This window comes from Monoraphidium neglectum (assembly GCF_000611645.1).
Source record: "Monoraphidium neglectum strain SAG 48.87 unplaced genomic scaffold scaffold00886, whole genome shotgun sequence".
Lineage (NCBI taxonomy): Eukaryota > Viridiplantae > Chlorophyta > Chlorophyceae > Sphaeropleales > Selenastraceae > Monoraphidium > Monoraphidium neglectum.
Genome location: NW_014012742.1, coordinates 1 through 19071, shown reverse-complemented (window position 1 = coordinate 19071; position 19071 = coordinate 1). Strand labels below are relative to the sequence as shown.

Here is a 19071-nt window from a genome sequence, read left to right as displayed (position 1 = left end):
GGATAGTGTCGCCTGGAGGCCCGTCAGCTGAGCGCGGCAGTGTGACTGCCCAGCAGTAATCAAAAACAGCTGCCGGCCGCAACTGAGTGAGGAACACCGCCGCAAACGCCGCCTCAGGGTCTGCAGGGTGGTCTAGGCTCTGCAGTGCGCGGCGCGCCATCAGCTGCGCTTGCTGCAGCATTGACGGCGCCACGCTGGCAGCCAGGTTGAGCCAGCCGGACGAGTCCAGCAACACCACACCAAACGCTTTCTTGAAGACCGACATGGCCGGGGGACCTTGGTGCTGGGCGCCGGGCTGCTGCTGCTGCTGCTGCTGCTGCTGCTGCTGCTGCTGCTGCTGCTGCTGCTGCGGCTGGCCGGCGCGCGCCAGCGCCAGGCCCCTGCTCCAGGCGGCCGCGTCGCCCAGGAGCGCGAGGCCCGCCCTGAACAGCTGAAACGACGTCATCACCGCCGCACTGGGGCCCGCACGCTCCGCGGCCACCAGCAGGATAGCCGCCAGCACGTGGCCGCTCAGGCCGCCCCCGTCGTGTGCTGCGCTGCTGTGATCGCCACCGACAGCGCTGCTGGCGCTGCCACAGGCCAGGCCTGCCTGCGCAGCCCAGGCTTTGAGCAGCAGCACCGCGTCCCTCAGGGGGGCACTGCCCTGCAGCCGCGTCGCCAGCGCCGCTGCCTGCTCCGTCGCAGTCATATCGGCCAGCACACCCGCGTTGTAGTGCGGTGTAGCCAGCCACTCCGCTGCAGCGCTTGAGGCTGATGGCTGTTCGCTTCTGCTGGGAATGGCTGGCTGCGGCTGCTGCGGCTGCTGCTCCTGCTCCTGCTGCTGCTGCTGCTGGTGCTCCTTGGCTTGCTTTTGCCTCTGCTGCTGCACCAGCGCTGCTTGCTGCTGCTTGACAGGAACGGCAGCCGCAGCTGCAGGTGCAGATGCAGATGCAGCAGCGCCGCGCGACACCCACCGCACGTTGTTCCGGTCCGGTGCCAGCTTGTGCGGCGGAAACAAGCCACACGGCACCACAGGCAGCAGCCGCAGCGTCAGCGCAGGAGCCGTCAGGCGCACCAGCAGAGCGGGGCGGGTGGGGTCGGCCGTGACAGGCTGCAGCTGCTGGTCCCGGTAGGCTGCATGCCTGGCCAGCTGTTTGGACAGGAACGCCAGGTACAGTGCGCGCTTGGCGTGGTACCTGAGGGGCAAAGACGGACCGTGATGGGGCAGGATTGGGTGCGTGCTCACGCAGCCGCTGGAGTTGGCGGTCAAAATAAAAGGCCGCACAGGCAGCTAAGCACCGAAGATGCGTCTCTCGGAAAGCACGCAAAGCATGCCGCTCTTACCAACCAGCACCGGCCTGCTCTTATCCACCTGTAGTTGATGTGATCCTTCTTGTGGAAGCATGACGCCGGCATCGTGACCGCAATGTCCGCCACGGCAGGCTGGGGCCCGGGGCAGCAGCCAAGCGGGAAGCTGCCGACCACCTCAACCGCAGAGGGCGGCTCGAAGGACAGGGAGACCTGTGATGTAGGGCGCAAAGTGGGCCGGCGCTCAAGAGCGGGAGGCTGCATTGAACTGCTGGGACTCGAGAGGTGCCAATGCAACGTACGTGTGTCATCCGCACAAGTCGCCAGGTTCCGATGACAGTACAGGAGCGTGGTGCAACCCGCCGCTATGCATGCAGTCAGTGCCACAACCCTGGAGGCCGTACCTCCCCTGGCGCGAGTCCCAGCTCTTGTATGAACCCTGGGAGCAGGGTACCTGGCACCTGGGAGTGCGGCGTGGCGCTATGGTGAGACCAACGCGAGGTCTACGCCACACGCAAAGGTGAAAGGCGCACCTGCGGCCACCAACATACTGCCCCTTGCCGATGAGGGCCGGCACTCATTGTCAACATCAACCCAGCCACTTCACTGCTTCTCGCCCGAACTGCGCACCTCACGGGGCTTGATGGCGGCCAGCACGCCACGCAGCTGCTGCAGGGCAGTGACCAGTGGCGAGCCTTTGAGCGCCCGTGGCCGCAATTCTGCCAAGAAATCGCTAACCTAGGAAGGGGTGTTGCAGGTGCCGGTTGAGTACAGGGCAGGTGGCTTCAACGCGGCAGTCCAGCAATCTCACCCCTGAATGTGCCAGTGGGCCTTCACAGTGACAACGCTGCCGAGTACCGACAACAGCATTCTAGGCGCCACTGGAGCTCCTCCGACCCCATGCCACCGCAAGTCATTAAGGACGGAGCCGTCCTACCTGCAGCTGCACCAGGGCTGCATCGCTGGTCAGCTGCCCCGCCAGCAGCGCCGCCTCAGCATCGCGGTCCACAGCCGCCGCCGCCAGCACAACGCTGGGTACCCCAGCAGCTCCCGCTGCATCAGATGACTGCCGTACGCCATTCCGGTTCCCGTTTTGTTGCTGTTGGCTCTCGCGCTTGCCACTACCGTGAGCTATAGCGGAGCTGGGCACGGCAGCAGGCTCTTGCTCGTCCTCATCAGAGGCCGACACATCGGACAAATCTTCAATTTCCATGACTTATTTTATCGTTGACTGACAGGGCCGATATGCCGCTAACGTATGATCTGCTGCACAGCCCCATGCAAATCACAAGCGCGATGCATAACTACAAGCGCGGTCAGGTAGTTTGAATGATTGAGGTGTGTTGACGGCGAACGCCGCGCAACTCGTCAACACATGGCTGCGGTACTGTAGTGGGCACAACGCGTCACTAGCTGGTGACACCAGCGCTTTGAGTCATTGAGGGGGAGCTTATGATATATTGGGAATGTGTCAGCTCGCATCACTTCACACTCAGGCGATTTGTGATGCAAGCATCGGTGGACAGGTTTATACGGGCAGGGATACCCCACTCGCTTTGTGCACTGCTTGTCGCACACTCTAATCCCCGGTGAGACGGTGACGGCCGACTACGACTCCAAGGTAATTGAGGTATACTTTGATTTCCTCTCATCACACATCCCGTCACTGTATGCAGGTTACGACGGAGTTGTTGTTTGTCAAAGCAACTGCCCGTGAGAAGTGCTCAAGTGCCCACGTGCATGGCACACTGAGGCTGCAACCAGAGAGCACGGTCACCAGCCCCCTCGGTTCCTGACACAGACTCCCCCTGTCGTGCCTTAAGCCCCTTATTCTGAGCACGTCCATCTGGCCCTACTCGTTCATTATACTGGCATTCAAGCATGATTGCATGCGGCACAAAACGTGAAAAACTGCCCAATCTAGCGTTACTGCGCCTTCTGCGCAAGATGGCTCCCTCCCACCAGCTGCAGGAAAACTGTTGGGGCGGTTAATCTCTTTACAAGTTGCACACAAACACGAAGGAGACCAGCGTGCAGCCTGCACCACAAGCTTGAGCATGGATGGCAACTTGAATCACCAGTACTTCTTTCTTGGGTTCCCCAATGGGTTGGGTCGATGGAGGTAGCTGTGAAAGGGTGGCAGGCGATGTAATGTTGGCAAAAAGTAAACCATAGTGCACCTCGATAAGATGCAGCGCTGCAACACAGGCCAGGCCGAGCCACGCACAAGTAAATCGTACGAGCATCATCAAAGCACACCGGCCGCACGCGACGTACCCTAGCTGCACTGTAGTTTGCAGACGAAGAAGAGGGCGGGACCAGGCGATAGGCGCCGGGGGGGGGTAGATTCATAATAGGGTGGTACGCAGCACCTTCAGCGCTCTCACTCAACACACCAGCAAAGCTAGCATGACCCAAATCGATTGTCGACGCCCTCAATCCAACCAACTGCCACGGCGCCCCCATCTTCCAGGAGATGCGCCGCTGCACTCAAAGCCCCAGCACACATGAGTGCCCAGCGACTCACTCCTCTTGCGGTAGCGTGTGAACTCATCGTCGCCCTCCTCCACAGCACCGCTCGGCGCCGCCCCCAGTCCCAGCCCGTCGGCCGTGCCCTGCGCCGCCACGGGCGCAGCAGCACCCTGGTTGCTGCCCCCCAGCCCCTGGCCCTCCTTCCACCCCATCTTCTGCATCAGCTTGTGTCCGATGTTGTCGGCCCCCAAAGTGTTGGGCTGCAGCGCCTTGGCCCGCGCTGCCGCAGCCTTGTCCCCGCTGGCCTCCATGAATTTGGCCAGCTCTTCAGGGGGGATCTTTGGGGGAGGTGCAAGGCATGGGTAGTTCAGAATATGTGATTGAGGGGAGAAATGGGGCTGGAGTGAAGTCGAGAAATGCAGGGCAGCAGGGCACCAGCACAGGGACACTGCTAGAGGTTGCAAATTTAACGCAAGCTTTCACGACCAACCACAGGCAGACGTGCGTGCGGAGTGACGGGCTCTCCACTACCACGCCGTGGAGACACCAAGCCAGCGACTCACGTAGTCGCTCATGTGGTGGCCGCGCGATCCATCGTGCTTGAACACTGCCACCACCTTGCGCCGGTCAAACGCTGTCTCCTTGAGCAGGGGCTCGGCGCGGCGGCGGCGCTCCTCATCGCTGTCTGCATCCCGCGCCGCCGCCTTGTCGCGCTCCTCCAACCGACGCATGTACTGCTCCATGGCAGACAAGGTGCTGCCGCCGCCACCAGACCCGGCACCGGAAACACCACCATGTTTGCTGCCACCCGCATGGCCCGCATTGTCACCCTTGCCATCACCAACGGCGCTGCCTGCCATGGCGCTGCCGCCTGGGACGCTGGAGCCAGCGGGCCCACCTGTCCCACTGACGGGGGCGCTGCCTGATGGCCGGCTGCTACCTGGCGGGGCATAGTAGCCCGGGGTGGTGGCGGCTGCAGCTGCTGGGGGTGTCTCTGACCAGCGGCTGCGCTTGCTGCCGGTCATGCCGCTGCTCCCCTGATGAGAGGGCCCTCCTGCGAGGAACAAGGCGCGGCGGCAGCGCGATGGGATTCAGGCATGCGCCGTCACAATCTGAAATCAATGACACCAGCAGTCTGATACGTTGCGCCAACGCAATTCTGCGGTTGAGCCTGAGCCCCACACACCAGCAGAGGGCTGCTGCAGGACAGCGGGGTGGTGCTGGCGGGCAAGACGGGCCTCATGCTGGGTCAGCTGCTGCGTGTAGAAGCGGTAGGCTGCGCTGGCTCTGTCCCACAGGAACCTGTGGATGGGGTTGGGAGCATAGGGGTGCATCCTATCGGCTGCGGGGTCGCCGAACGACTCCCGCACGGCCTGCAACCAAGGCACTCCTGTCTGCAGGCCCTCAGTCATCACAACAGCCGTGGGCAGCTGCAAGTCCCCCATTGTTAGCCATGCTTTCAACTCCACCCTCCCTCCAAGCCATGCCCGCCGGCCATGCAGCACATCACTACGTACCCAAGCGGGGAGGTCCTGTCGTTCCGCTCGCGCGTGAGGTCCTCGTACTTGCGCCCGTTTTGGGCGACGAATGCTGCCAGCTTGTCTGCGGCCTCCCTCACATCCGCAGGGACGCTCTCTGGTGGCGCGCGGGGCGCGGCCGCTGTGATGCCGTCCAGTTTTCAGGGGCACAGGGCGTGGGGGCTGGCAGGTATCGTCAGCGCCCAGCGATGGCCGAAATGGCGAGCAAGCGGGAGTGCAGGCGCTGACAAAGCCGCAGCCTGTTTCCAGAATTGCAGGATAAGCCTGCACTGCAAGCAGCTGGGCCAATGACCTGCAGCGGGGGACGGCGCGCCAGCAGCGACGAGCCTTCGCTGCGCCTGCGGCGGTGGCGCCTCGGTGTCGTTGTCACTGTCGTCACCAAAGACATCTACCACGCCAACTCTTTTGGCCGCCATTGCAGCTGCAAACCGCGCAATATGTGGGCTGTGTGGTACTAGGGGTCAAGTGGGAGGGTGAAGCCCCAACACGCTTGTTAGCACAGGCGGAGTAGTTGTACGAGTTTTGTACGAGTTTTGTGCAAGTCAGCGCGCATGCCTACAACACCACTCATCAGGCAGTGATCTCGCGCCGAGTCGTCCCTGCAGCGCACCTTCTCTCACACCTGTTGCGCCTCAACTTGTTGTTTGCGCCCGACCATCTTTCACCTCACCAACAGCACTTCTTGTTAGCTCACGTGGGATTGTGCCTCATCACGCAGGGCGGGCTGCCATTCACAACGAACGTCCAAAGCACGCTGACGCTCGCAGCAAGGCTGTATCCAACAGCTAAAGGCAACTCATGAACGCTATGCTTGACTACAGCTCACAGGCTGCCCGCTTCGGGCGCTGCCGGGCGCGTGGCGACTGTGCCCGCTTCGCTCGCCACACAACGCCGACTCTCATCCGCCCCAAGCTCATCCTGAGGGGCGTGGCAGGCACGCAAAACACCGTGCGGTGTGGCGCGTTGCCGACCTTCAACGAGGGTGCGCCGGTTTGACTCGCTGCGTAGTACCAGCTACTACACGGGAGGCATGCGCTGGCCCGAACCATCGTGCGCACCCTCATCAGCGTCCGCCTCCACACTCATCTCACTTTGACAGCTCAAGCCCACCTGGAGGATCTTGGCCGCCGCGCCGCGTCTGTGGCGGCCGCGACGCTGTGCAGCGCAGCGCTGCTGCTGGCGCCGCCCGCCCTGTCGGAGGAGGGCGGGACCACTGTGATCCGGCTGCCAGCCTCCGACAACCCGGCAATCTTTACAGCGCAGCAGGTGAAAGGCAATGCCTAAGGCTGCAAATGGCATTTGTGCTGGCGGGTGTCGGCTCCGTGGGCTGTAATGGAACATTGTATTGTGTTGGCTCATGTAATAGGGTTGTTGGCACGTTCGATGGTGGCTTATGTCACTCCTTAACGCTGCTGATGCCATCCGCTCACTGTTGCCCCATCTCCCCCCTGCCTGGATGTCTGCTGGATGCACAGACCATGGTGCAGGCATGGCAGGTGAGCCTCCAGCTGGGAATTGTGATGTTTTGGAGTGTTCTTGCCAATGCCGACGGTCGCCCTGAGCATGCCGGCGTGTTGCTATGGTGGTCACGCAGTCACTGCTGAAGATGACGTCCTTCGCCGCGCTGGTGCATAGACCGCTTTCATCCACATGCTCTCTTTTGCACGCAGATCGTGGGAGAGTCGTTCGTTGACGCGAACTTTGGTGGCCACAACTGGGTAAGCACGTGCGCATGTCCATCTCGTAGTGCGGCCGCACAGCAGCGGTCCTGGATCGTGGCGCTGAGATACTAGTCCCAGGAGCCTTTCATCATCCGGGACAGTGCCAGTGCTTGGGCCCCGTGTGCCTGGGCCTCGTGAGCTTAGGCTGCCAACAGCTCTGTATACAACCCCTTGTCAACACCCGCCCTTCGTTCTTTACACCCCTCACACACACCCTTAGACCGATGAGCTGCGCACCCACATGCTGGCGGCCTACCAGAGCCCGGATGCCCCTGCGGCCTACCACGAGATCGCCACCATGCTATCTGACCTGGGGGATCCCTACACGCGCCTCCTCCCGCCGGATGAGTACCAGGAGTTTGTGGTGTCGAGCAATGGGGAGCTGCAGGGCGTGGGCATGCTCATCGCCAACGAGCCCGTGGAGGGTCACCTGGTGGGCGTAGGAGAGGGGTTGCCATCGGGAGGGGGTGGGGCGATTCTGGCGGGGCATTGGTCTTTGGTCGTTCACCAGCCTTGGGCTGATGTTCAGTAGCCTGCATGCTTGCGGCCTGTTACTGCATGCGCCGCTCTTTCCACCCACAACCCTGCCTGCACTGCACTCCCCCCCCCCCAGCTGGTGCTGGCGCCCATCAAGGGCTCCCCTGCAGACCGCGCGGGCATCAAGCCAGGCGACATTGTGATGGCCATCAACGGCCAGGACACCAGCGGCTGGACGGGGGAGCAGGCTGCGCGCCACCTCAGGGGCATGGGCGGGACACAGGTGGGTTTCAGTCGCGCACTTTTCGCCGAGCCCTGCTCAGAAGTCGTTCAGAAGTGCTGGGCCGGAAAACGGCAGGTGTGCTGGGCCGGCAAGGCAGTGTGAGGGTGTTGCAGTATTGTCATGCCGCAGCCTCTGCAGTTTCATCCGGACTCTGCCTCTCTGCTTCCCTGGAAAAATAAAATGCCTTCCCTTCAGGTGCGAGTGCGCCTGGTCCGCCACACCAACGAGATCCCTGGCGTGGCGGGCCGTCCCCCGCGCCCCGTGGAGCCTGCCACGCGCGAGGTGGAGGTCAGCATGACGCGTGAGACGGTCACGCTGTCACCGCTGTTCTACGCAGCACTGCCAGACCCCAGTGGCGGCCGCGTGGGCTACCTGAAGCTGGCAGCCTTCAGCCAGAACGCGGGCGCGGCTGTGCGCGATGCCATACGGGACCTCAAGGTGCGACACCGACGTACCATCAGGGGTCGGGGCGATTCCGGCGCTCTGTGTGCGCGAAGGGGGGGGTGGGGTGCCGCCGCTGCGGTTGCTGTGTGATGGCATTCAGCAGACACTTGCTTCGTGCCACTGCTGAACATGGTTCACCACTCCATTTTTTTGTCCAATCGACCAGCTCTCATAGATTGCCTCGCACCCAAAACCACCAACTCCAGGCCACGGGCGTTGACGGCTACGTGCTCGATCTGCGCAGCAACCCTGGCGGCTTGGTGCAGAGCGCTGCTGATGTGGCGCGCGTGTTCATGGACGGGCACCCCACCCTGTTTACGGTCAGCGGCCGCAGCGGTGAGCAGCTGCAGGAGGTGGTGCTGGAGGACGGCTCCAGTGAGACGACCGCGCCCCTCACCGTGCTGGTGGACCACGGCAGCGCCAGCGCGAGTGAGATCCTGAGCGGCGCCCTGCGCGACAACCACCGCGCCCTCGTCATCGGCGACGAGAAGACATACGGCAAGGGCCGCATCCAGAGCGTCTACGAAATGGTGGGGGCCCTGCAAGGGTTGTCAGATGGTCCACAGCTGACATGGTGTGGATGCGCGCGAGCAGGGCCAGAACGGCAACGCACACCTGGAGGTGCACGGCCCTCCCTGGCCCGGTGCCATCTGGCACCCATGACCTGGTATTGACCATCCATCATGGCCACCACCCAATTCACCGCCCCAGGACGACGGCTCTGCCCTGTTTGTGACGGTGGCGCGCTACCGCACCCCCGGCGGCACGGACATCGACCTTCGCGGCATCCATCCCGACATGGCCTGCACCCCGCCCCTCATTGGTGCCGCGTCGCGCCGCAACCTTGACCCGCGCGCCCTGCCCGCGTCTGGCCCCATAGCGGGCGTGGACCTGGCTGACCTGGGGGTGGCCGCCCGGCAGGGCGCGGTCACCAGCGTCGTGCAGGGCCCCGAGGTGGACCGCTGCCTGCTGACGGCCATGAGCATGCTGGCTGACAAGTCTGCTCTCATCGATGCAACAGCCGGCACCACCGTCGCCGCCGCGCCCTGAGCGCCTGCGGCCTGCAAGGAGACTTGGCACACCAGCACCTTGCCTGCCTTGCAAGCCCATGGATGCAAAGCGATTGCCAAAATACAAAGGGCAATGCAGCGACCAATGCGACCACCTGCGCCAGCCAACCGCGCTGGTTGCATGGGGTTGTGGCAGCTGCCCTGGCACCACCGTGCCCTGCATGTACCACCAACCACATCTCCCCTTGTTGTACAACAGCCCCCAACAGCTCTTCTTGCGGCGGTGTGCTGCCTCACGTGTTGATGGACACGCTGCTGCCGGGTGGCAGCTTGCGTGCCTGTTGCTGGCCGTTCGTCCTCTTTTAAGCCCCCTTATGTTCCCCTGCACGGCTGCGGGCGGCGCCGTCTGACGGTGTGCTTGGCTGCGGTTGCCCTCGCGCTGCATGTCCACGCATACCGGACATGTTCCCGCCCATCTTTGGCCGTTGCCGTTTCGCTTTGACTTGCATGCCTGCTGCTGCCGTATGGCACGCGCAAGACCTGCCGTTCTGTTAGGCTTGCACGGCATGCGCGCGCTGTGTACGGGGCTCAGCGGCATGTGCAACCCCAATGTTCTTTGGTTGCGTGTCGGGGGTGAAGGGTGCTCCCCTCCATCTGTTGCTGTCATGGAAAGGTGGTGATTGGCGGCGACAGGCACCGGGCTGTTTGCCTGCCTTTGCCTGCTTGCCTGCTCAAGGTGAAGAAGTGAATCGTCCATGCGAACAACAACCCCCGAAAGACAAAATACGAGGCTGAAATCAGGCCTGCCAGCTTCCATTTTTGGCTGGTTGGCTGTTCGTCTTGCGGGGTGTGGCTCAGGGCAGAAGGTGGTCCCGGGCTCTGAGAAGAGCCTTCGACGGTGGATGTACAACACAGATTTGCTGTGCGCCGCTGCGCCATACCCACGCACCGCTACCATGTATTGTGGTGGCGTTGGGGGATCGCACACCGTTTGCAGTGTTTGGAATGTAAGCCCGCGCTCGACACCATCGGCACGTGGAGCCGCGCATGCAGCCAGCATGCACACATACACTGTAATCACATGCTGGCCAATTCGGGAACGCAAGCTGTGTCTACCGCTGCTTACAACCACTTTGCAGGTGGACGTCCCCCGTGAAAGCTCTTGCCTGCCAGCATGCAGTCAAAAGCACTGCCCTGGTGATGCAGGCAACATTGCGAGGGACTCAGCATTCTCGCGCGGGCGCCTACTGGGCAGCTGCACTACTGGCAGTGACTCCCAGCTATGAATCAACGTATAGGTCTCAGTCCGAGTAGCCTGAGAGACTCACCCCTCAGCCTGACCAGTAGTGTCCCACGACAAAGCCGTGCACAGCTCGAGCTGCATGGTGATGCACAGCCTGGAGAAGCACACAATCTCACCAAGAAACCTCTGCAGCAATAAGCATTTCATAGTATAAAACGTCAAATCAATTCTCCTTGCAGTACATAAGCGAACGTGGCGGGAACGATGGGATTTCCTCGTGCACACCGGAAACTAATCTCGTGCCTCATGTATGGCGCGAGCGGGGCTGTGGGTTGGGTGTTAGCCAAGATTCAAACGTCTTGGTTGGCTAGGCGGCAACAAAATCGGACCCTGGGTAAGTTTGGCGCATGCAACACACTGGCGGCACACAGACATGATCCAGCAGCATCGATGGCGCTGCCTGGCGCGTAGAATTGCATGCGGACCCATCAAGCACAACAAGTATGCAAGGATGACCTCCTGGAAATTTGTCCTGCTTTCAAGATCCAGCCACGCATCACGCTGCACCGCAACAGCAGCAGCAGGCGCTGCTGGCAGATTGATGGTGATCAACAGGCCGCTTGTGTCTCTGGATCTTGAGACCACGGGTTTACGAGTGACGGGCGACCGCATTATTGGTGGGGCAGTGGGCATTGGCCAACACTGTTGGGTGGGGGCAGTGCGTGGGCTGTGGACAGCAAGCTATGCTGCCTACAAGTCGACTGCAAGCAAGGCAACACGCAGAGTGGTGACATGTGCAACTCTAGCAGCGTGTACATGTCAAAGTGCTTGGTTGGCAATGGCAACTGTGATGGATCAGTACCTTCAAAAAGATTGTGTGCCCAGCACGCAAGGCTGCAGGCTTGATTTAAGCTCACCTGTCTCTGACACGCATCTCGTACTGCAGAGATTGCTGCGATCAAGGTGATGCCCGGCGGCAAGGTAGGGTGTGAGCGCAGGGCGCCATCACGCGTTTGCTTGCGCAAATCTGCAGGGATATTCCGTTCTGTTGAACAGACAGTACTGGATGTCCGCACAGGTCTTGCGCGTGAGCAGCTGCCGCTACTTTTGCACAGCAGGGGTCAAAGCAAGCAATTGAACGAAGCTGCAACCTGCGCATTTCGCAGAGCCGCCGACGGCGACGCCTTGTGTACGTACTCAAGCCCGACCACCTCTCCATTGCTTTACGCTGCGTCAGCAGGTCATCACCAAAGGCCCGCAGCGGGTCGACCCGGGGATGCCGATATCGGAGGAGTCTGCCACCATCACTGGAATCAGTGATGCCGATGTGGCTGGCGTGGCACCACGTTGGGCAGACCTGGCGGCGGAGGTGACATCAACTGCGGCTGCTGGGCCATGCTTTCCCGTATATTTGCTTGTGCCGAGCGCTTCTAAGCAGCAGCACGATGGCAAAAACGGCACGAGACACAAGCACCAGAGAGGGCATGCACGTGCAGCTCAGGCACAAAATTGATAGTGTTGCATGTATGAGAGCCTCAGGGCCTAACCCCATATGTGCCGCATCAGGGTTTTCAGTGTCACCCTGGCTAGGCTCACGTCAACTCTCAATGCTGCCCTGCCTGAACATCAGTGGCATGACTTCTTGGAAGACTGTGTGATTCACGGCTACAACACCAAGCGCTTCGACGTGCCCCTGCTGCGGTGCGCTGGGGGCATTCACTTCGCACGTGCAGTATCATTTTAATAATGACAAGTAGAGTGAATGCTCCAGGTAGCCGGCGCTCTGTCCCCCAAAGGCACTTGTCGCACTCTGTGACCCTTCTGCTTCTCACGGCAGCCAACGTCGGTGATGCTTGCAGATTTTCCCTGTGGCCGCGCAAGCGCCTGGCCCTGCTGGTTCCACTCATCCCTGCCGAAAGTGGATTTATGTTTCCACCAATTTCCAGGGCCGAGTTTGATCGAGTGGGGTTTCCCGACTTCCCCCCCATCGGCTGCCCCGTGGTTGACTCATGTCGCATCTTTTTTGCCAAGGAGCAGCGCACGCTGGAAGCGGCAGTGGGGTACTACTGTGGCAGGCAGCTGGAAAGTGCGCACTGCAGCCATGCAGTGCAAGCCAGCGGCTGTGCAGGCTGCCAGTGCGATCGCCTGGGTTTTGCAGAGCACAGAAAAATTATCCATAATGCATGCAGAGCGTTGGTGTCAGTCTCGAATGAACGCAGACTCGCTGAACGTGCTGGCCATGAACTTGTGGCTTATGCACGCAGCCTGCGCCCCTGCGCGCCCCTTACGCCCCCTCCCCTCAAACGTTGCTTGCCGCCAGCGCAGACGCCCATACGGCACTGGCGGACAGCCAGGCTGCGCTGGATGTGTTGCGCGCGCAGGTGGAGCGTTACGACGACCTGCCGAGCACCCCCGAGGGGCTAGCAGGCTGGTGCAGCCGGCCTGTCAAGGAGGGGGATGCCACCTGGGATGGACGCTTCAGGTGGGTCAGGTTGCAGGAAGTCTCGTGGAGAGCCGCGTGCATGCGCGGGCTAGAATGGCCCCAAGTCGTATCTGCCCACCACCGTCATATCCAACACATGTGTACAGCCCTGGTTCATACGCAAAACTGCCTGCCGTCCAACAAAGGCCCTGTGTGAATGCACAGTCCCTGACTTGTTGGATGCTCATGATGATACGTATACCAGGTGGTCTGGCGATAACCTGGTGTTTGGGTGAGTGTGTGTGCAAGGCAGGGGCTGTGGACGGCGAGCGGTCGGCGGCAAGCGGAGGGCGGCGAGCGGTGGGCAGCGGGCTCCGCGGGACCTGATGGCTGTGTGGGCCTCTTGGCGCCACCTGCATCAGTCCGTAGACTTCTGATCTGAGCTGGTGTGCTTGAGAATTTGAGCTGCTACTTCCTCACGAAGAATGTTGACTGCACCTGAACTACCCGTATATACACTTGAATGTGCCAACAGGTTCGGCAAGCTGCAGGTGAGCAAGCCGTTCCACATTCTTGCACCAGCATCGCGTGCCAGCATCCACTTAGACAGCTGCTGGGTCAGATAACCCCAGCATGCATGTGCTCGTCGATACTCGGCCGGACAGTGCCACATCTGCAACATGCAGGCATACACTCCATCCTTCCCATCCGTACATCATTTTACCAAAGGGGCAGCCCCTGGCAGCTGCGGCTGTTGAGGAGCGCGATTACCTCCTGGTGTGACGCCTGGGGGAGGGGAGTGGGATGCAGCAACATGTGTTGCATGCCTTTGGCAGATGCCGCAAGGCATGCGCCTGGTTGGTGGTGGCCGATATATACGACAAGGGTGGGGCCACCGACGCTCGCACACGCCCGCGGTCAGCAAGTAACGCGGGGCATGTGTTGGCCCTGCCCCCCCCCCTTCCTGCTTCCCTAAAACAGTGGATGAGGACTCAGGACTTTCCTGATGAGGTGGGACCTGCGATTACGCCCCACCAGGACGCTTGGGCACGCGTGAAGCTGCTGCCGCGCAGAGACAGGAGCCGTGCATTGCTGCTGACAACCACAACTTCATCTGTTGTGCTCACCCCACTTGGAATTTCACGCACCCCCACAAACTGATTCCTGCCTCATTTGCTACTCTCCTTATACCTGGTGGCAAGCAGTCCCTGATGCTCGTCAACGATGCGCTAGCTGGTTTTACACACACACGAGAGTCGCTGGCAGCACGCCTGGGGATGTGACGCAGTGACAGTGCTGGCACCGGTGCCAGGGTACCCCGGGAAGTTTTGTGCGTGCATGCGCAGCATTCAAACTTTTGTGATTGCTGGCAGAGGAACTTACTGTATTTTGTGGAATTTGTATTCATGTAACAGTGCCTCCTGAGTGAGCGAGCACAGGCACACCCCGCAGGCAAGCACTGGAAGTTATCAGCGCGTCACCGGGGTGCTGGAGCACTCAATGAGCCAGGCCAAATCTCTCGGCCGCATCAGGCAGCATCCCCCGGCCAGCCAGCCAGCCTGCCGGCCTGCTTGCCGGCCTGCCTGTTTATCTGCTGGTCGCCTGTCGGACAAGCTGCCCCGTCGTCTCCCCCGCTCACCCGAAGCAGCACCCAGAGATACTATCACCACGGCATCACCGTAACGTGCCGCACAGCCAGCTCCCGTATGACATCGGGCGGCACCAGGTGCTGCTTGGCCAGGCATCTGCTGGTCGAACGCTTCTCATCAGTCAGCTGCGGGCCAGCGGTGCGGTTTGCGATACATACCTATCCGGTAACCTGTAAAGGGTTGCAACAGTCATTTTGTCGTCAATGTCACAGGGTATCATAACCCTGAAGCTCCATGCAAGCCCTTCGCCCCAGTTCAGGCGATTTGCCAGACGCAGGTGATGGTGAAGCTGCTGCACATTCAAACTCAAACACCTTCATCGCAACGGCTGCACACCACCACGCGAGGATTTGCAATCCTAACAGTTTTTGAAGGCTCCCGACGCGCCTGTCAATCACAAACAACGCGCCAGGAGATCATGGCGAACAATCAGCTCTTCGAGCAGCTCCTGGGCCCCATCTCGCCCATCGCCAAGGACGCGAGGGACGATGATAGCGTGTCTCTGAGGCATCTGCAGCAGGAGAACACGGGCTACACCGCACAGTCGCGGCCGCGCGCAGCGTTTGGCGCGGTCCTGGGCGACAGGGTGCGCAAGCCGCCACATCCCCCGCACTTGTGCTGCCACGGCGCGGGCTCTGCCAGCTGCTGGCACGCCCATGCACACGGCGTGTTCCCACGCGCTCACCAACTCCCTGCTGCTCTGCCGCTGCTGATGCACAGGCCAACCTGCAGAGCAACTTCGAGTTTGGGCGCCCTGCGGCCAAGGGTGGCGCGCTCGGCGGCGACTTCAAGCCTTTTGCGGCGCTATCTTCTCAACAGTACACAGCCCAAACCCCATCCGCCGCCCCAACGCCCGCGAGTGTGACGGCCTGCACGGATGTTGGCGGCGGCGCCACCCCCATGTCGGCCACGCCCTCCAGTGTCGGAGCCGCCTCAGCGGCTGCCACGCCCCTGCCTGCGTCGACGCCTGCTCCCAGCCTGTCGGGGGCTCCCGTCACAGCTGCGCCGCGCACCTCCTGGGGCGATGTCCTGCTGTGGCGCGACCCCTTGAGCAGCGCCTTCCTCTTCGCGCTGGGCCTGGGCGTATACTTCACTGCGGCGTGGGCGATGCGCGGCGGTGCGCCGGTGACGCCCACCTCTGCTGTGGCGTACCTGCTGCTGGCGCACCTGGGCATCAACTTCCTCCGCTTCTTCTGCTCCGCACGCTGGCATGCGGCGTGCCTGTGGGAGGGGTCGGCTTCGGCCGACGCTGCGGCGGAGGCTGCGGTCCGCATGGTCAGGCGCGCGTCTGCGCTGCATGACGCCTACCTGTCCTCCAAAGACCCCCATGTCACGCTCGCGGTGCGCTGAAAAAGGGGGGTTGCTTCTCCGGCGTGCCCATTATGTTGCCATCGCTGGCGGCCCGGTTGGCTGCATGCGGCCCGGTTGGCTGCAGGAACGTTGGGCTGACATGTTCCTGCCTGATATCCTTCCCATGTGCTGCACACGGCCCTCCATTGCAGGTTGTGCTGAGCCTCTGGACGCTCGCATGGCTGGGTTCCGCTCTCAGGTCTGGAAGCAACGGCGTTGATCTGGTGGTGGCTCATGGCAGCTGGGAGGACTGTGTCTGTCCTGTGTGCTGTTGCGCGCACTTCATTCCTCCAGCATTGTGACGCCCCCCGTGACCCTCTATGCCACGCCGCTGCAGCGCCAACCAGCTGCTACTGCTGGGCTACCTGGGCGCCTTCTTTGTGCCGGCCCTGTACGTCGCCAACCGTACCACCATCGATGCGGGCCTGTCAGCCCTGCACCACGCCACGCTGGGCCGGATCGACGCCATGGAGATGCCGCGCACGACGCGCCTGCTGGTGCTGCTGGCGGGACTGCTGACGCTGCTCGTCTGCACCACCTGGGTAGGTGTCCTGCGCGGCCGATCATACTGCTCGAGCTGCATTTCACTCAATTTCTGTGCTCATGCCTGCCCATCACGGCTTCCTGCAATGCTGCACTCCTGCACTTCTGCACTCCTGCACTCCTGCACACCTGGACCTGGGGTTGGCCCACAGGCACTGCTGCCCACGCTCACATCCTACTGGTACCCCGCAGGCCCAGTTTGCAATCGGCGCGCTGGCGGCTGCGACTTACTGGCGCACCACCCTGGCCCCTGCCGAAATTGAGGCCATTCGCACCGTCGCCGAGCCCCTGACCCATGACGTCACAGCGAGCGTCCGCAAAGTGCGCGCCCGCCTGTCCGTGGTGCTGGACGACGCCCGCGCCATGTGCAGCACCGCAGGCCCCGCCAGCCGCACTGCACCGCGCACACGCAAGGCGCATGCGGGCTGATTGGGGCCACGCAGCGGTCTGTTCTTTGGGGAGCGGCGCAGCAAGAAGCAGGAGCCCTGGGGACCGTGCAGTGGAGGTGCCGGCACTCAGCAGTGCACGGCGGGGCCAATCCGCTGCAAGGCAAGCACCTTCTACGCTGAGGTCGTGCGTTTGCCAAAGGACTCAGGCTTTGGTGCATATAGAATCTTGACCGCGCATTTGGCACAGGCCTGCCTGCAAAACTCTTGGCCTTGTGCACTCGTTAGTCGTACATTCAGCCTTACTAGGTTGTCTGTGTCAGGCTTGTAGGACGGCCTGGACTGCCAGCCGGACCTGGGGATTAGCGCCAGTTTGGCTGCTGGCACCAGTTGTCGTGTTTAGGTTAGTATATGCAGCTTGTACAATGCCGTGCATTCCTGTCCGTTGTAAGAAGGAAGGATCAGTCGAGGGTTGGGACCAGACAAGGTGGTCCAATCTCTGGTCATGTGCGCGTCAGCAAGTTTGCAACCAGCCATGTGCCTGTCGCCATGCCATGAGACTGATAGATGTTTGTTATCATTGCCGTTCAGGTACTGTAGCCCATTGCTGAATGGCCGCTGCGCTGTGCTGAAAGCGGCCGCAAGCGTCCCGCGGTGGTCGGGCGCAGGTCATCACTTACTGCAAACGAATATGCAAAAGAACGCAACTCGTGTTGGTTCCACAGCTTTATAGAGGCCGCTTCGTCCGCGATCGCTCTCCAGCTTTCGCTCCGTCGCCTGCCATACTGCTCAGACTGCCCCTGTTGAGGCCGGTGGCCGCGCCCCCCCTGATCTTTTTGACGGTCACAGCGGTCTTGTAACGCGCCATCACGTCCGTCGAGAAGACCTTGCCCAAGGTGATGATCTTCCCGCTCACCCAGGCGTTGCCATCCCTCCGGGACGGGAGCACGCGTGGCTTCACCCCATGAAAGCGAACGCAAATTGCTGGGATTGTGATTTTCTCTGCGACAAAGCAGCCGGTAGACCATGCGCTTGCCAAGTGGTGCTCGCCGCGCTCCGCCGGCGTACAACTGCACTCCAGCAGCACATACACGACACACATCGCAGCCATGGCATCCCAGCACCTGCGATCTCCGGCAACGCAACCCCTGCAGGCAACCATGGCGCAGAAGTCCCTTGACGCCGTAAAGGACGCGATTGATGGCCTGGTGGAGAAGGCCGCAGCCGCCGACAAGCGCGTGGTCGCAGCTGCGGGCGCCGCCGTCGCCGTCGGCGCTGGCGTGCTGCTGTACCGCCGCTACCAGCGCACTGCCGGCCCCAAGAAGGGCCCCTTGACGCCCGACACGCTCCCGGCTGGCGCGTACGACGCCGTGATTGTGGGCGCGGGCCCCAGCGGCTCTGTGTGCGCCAACTTTGCCGTGCAGGGCGGCGCCAAGGTCGCGCTGCTGGACAAGGCCACCTTTCCCCGTGGTGGGTGGAGCGGCCTCGCGGGGGCGCATGCACATGGGCAACAGAGGCAATGATCTGCCGCTCTGTGGCAAGCGCAGGGTGGCGTTTGGCGGCAGCGGGAGAGCACGGGGCCGTCAGTGGAAATGCTGCCAGCTGCTGCTCTGTGAAAGATCAACAGTTGGCGACTCCCATATCTCTTCCACATGAACCACAGACAAGTACTGCGGCGATGCGGTGTGCACCCCTGCCATTCGGTGAGAGCCGGGGTTGCGCGGGGCCTGGGCCCTGCATCATGGCGAGGCTGGCAGGGGAATTATTGCAGGTCTAGGCAGCGCTCTTCGCTGGCCCCTCACCTGGACCCTCGCGTCCGCCACCAAGCCCAGCTGCACCCCCACCCTCCTTGACGTCACGCAGCATCCTGGAGGAGCTGGGTGTCATGCAGGAGCTCAAGGACAACAACGAGGCCCACTTTGCCGACTCTGGCGGCTTTGTGTCACCCAAGGGCATCTCATACGTGGGCGCCTCCAAGGAGAAGCTGGGGGAGGCCGCGTGCTGCGCGGTCAAGGTGAGGGCGGCGGAGACTGCGAGGCTGACAGGGGGGCGCGATGATGGCGAGGTTGCCACAACCTGACCGACAATGGCCGCGGCTGCATCGGTGCCGCTATGAAGGAGCGACGGCCAGCATCAACACCCAGGCGGTGCGGGCCCACCAAGTGCTGCCAGGGGCCTCAGCGCACCAGCTGCACACTCGGCAGCACTCCCCGCAGCCTAGTCCTCCAGCCCTCACCGGCCCGCTT

General features: G+C 62.0%; 5 protein-coding genes across 5 annotated transcripts; 3 read left to right on the top strand and 2 right to left on the bottom strand.

Moving 5' to 3' along the window:
* Positions 1-23: 23 nt before the first annotated feature.
* MNEG_5792 (Nucleolar protein 6) lies at positions 24-2500 on the bottom strand (the record flags this gene model as incomplete). Its single annotated transcript, XM_014045736.1, has 6 exons — positions 24-27; positions 84-1175; positions 1352-1500; positions 1692-1748; positions 1918-2025; positions 2225-2500. The coding sequence occupies 6 exons, from the start codon at positions 2498-2500 to the stop codon at positions 24-26; spliced, it is 1686 nt and encodes a 561-aa protein (XP_013901190.1).
* Positions 2501-3213: 713 nt separating this feature from the next.
* On the bottom strand, positions 3214-4502 carry MNEG_5791 (splicing factor 4; the record flags this gene model as incomplete). The annotated part of the gene is made up of 3 exons (XM_014045735.1): positions 3214-3263; positions 3815-4097; positions 4323-4502. 3 exons carry the CDS (start codon positions 4500-4502, stop codon positions 3214-3216), a joined length of 513 nt encoding a protein of 170 aa, XP_013901189.1.
* A 2273-nt stretch (positions 4503-6775) lies between these two features.
* Positions 6776-9272, top strand: MNEG_5790 (carboxyl-terminal processing protease; the record flags this gene model as incomplete). The annotated part of the gene is made up of 7 exons (XM_014045734.1): positions 6776-6793; positions 6968-7015; positions 7239-7451; positions 7632-7778; positions 7974-8216; positions 8429-8752; positions 8934-9272. The coding sequence occupies 7 exons, from the start codon at positions 6776-6778 to the stop codon at positions 9270-9272; spliced, it is 1332 nt and encodes a 443-aa protein (XP_013901188.1).
* Positions 9273-14964: 5692 nt separating this feature from the next.
* On the top strand, positions 14965-16868 carry MNEG_5789 (reticulon-like protein; the record flags this gene model as incomplete). The annotated part of the gene is made up of 5 exons (XM_014045733.1): positions 14965-15132; positions 15267-15887; positions 16049-16095; positions 16234-16438; positions 16632-16868. The coding sequence occupies 5 exons, from the start codon at positions 14965-14967 to the stop codon at positions 16866-16868; spliced, it is 1278 nt and encodes a 425-aa protein (XP_013901187.1).
* A 1117-nt stretch (positions 16869-17985) lies between these two features.
* On the top strand, positions 17986-18905 carry MNEG_5788 (geranylgeranyl reductase; the record flags this gene model as incomplete). Its single annotated transcript, XM_014045732.1, has 3 exons — positions 17986-18295; positions 18489-18528; positions 18689-18905. 3 exons carry the CDS (start codon positions 17986-17988, stop codon positions 18903-18905), a joined length of 567 nt encoding a protein of 188 aa, XP_013901186.1.
* Positions 18906-19071: the final 166 nt, after the last annotated feature.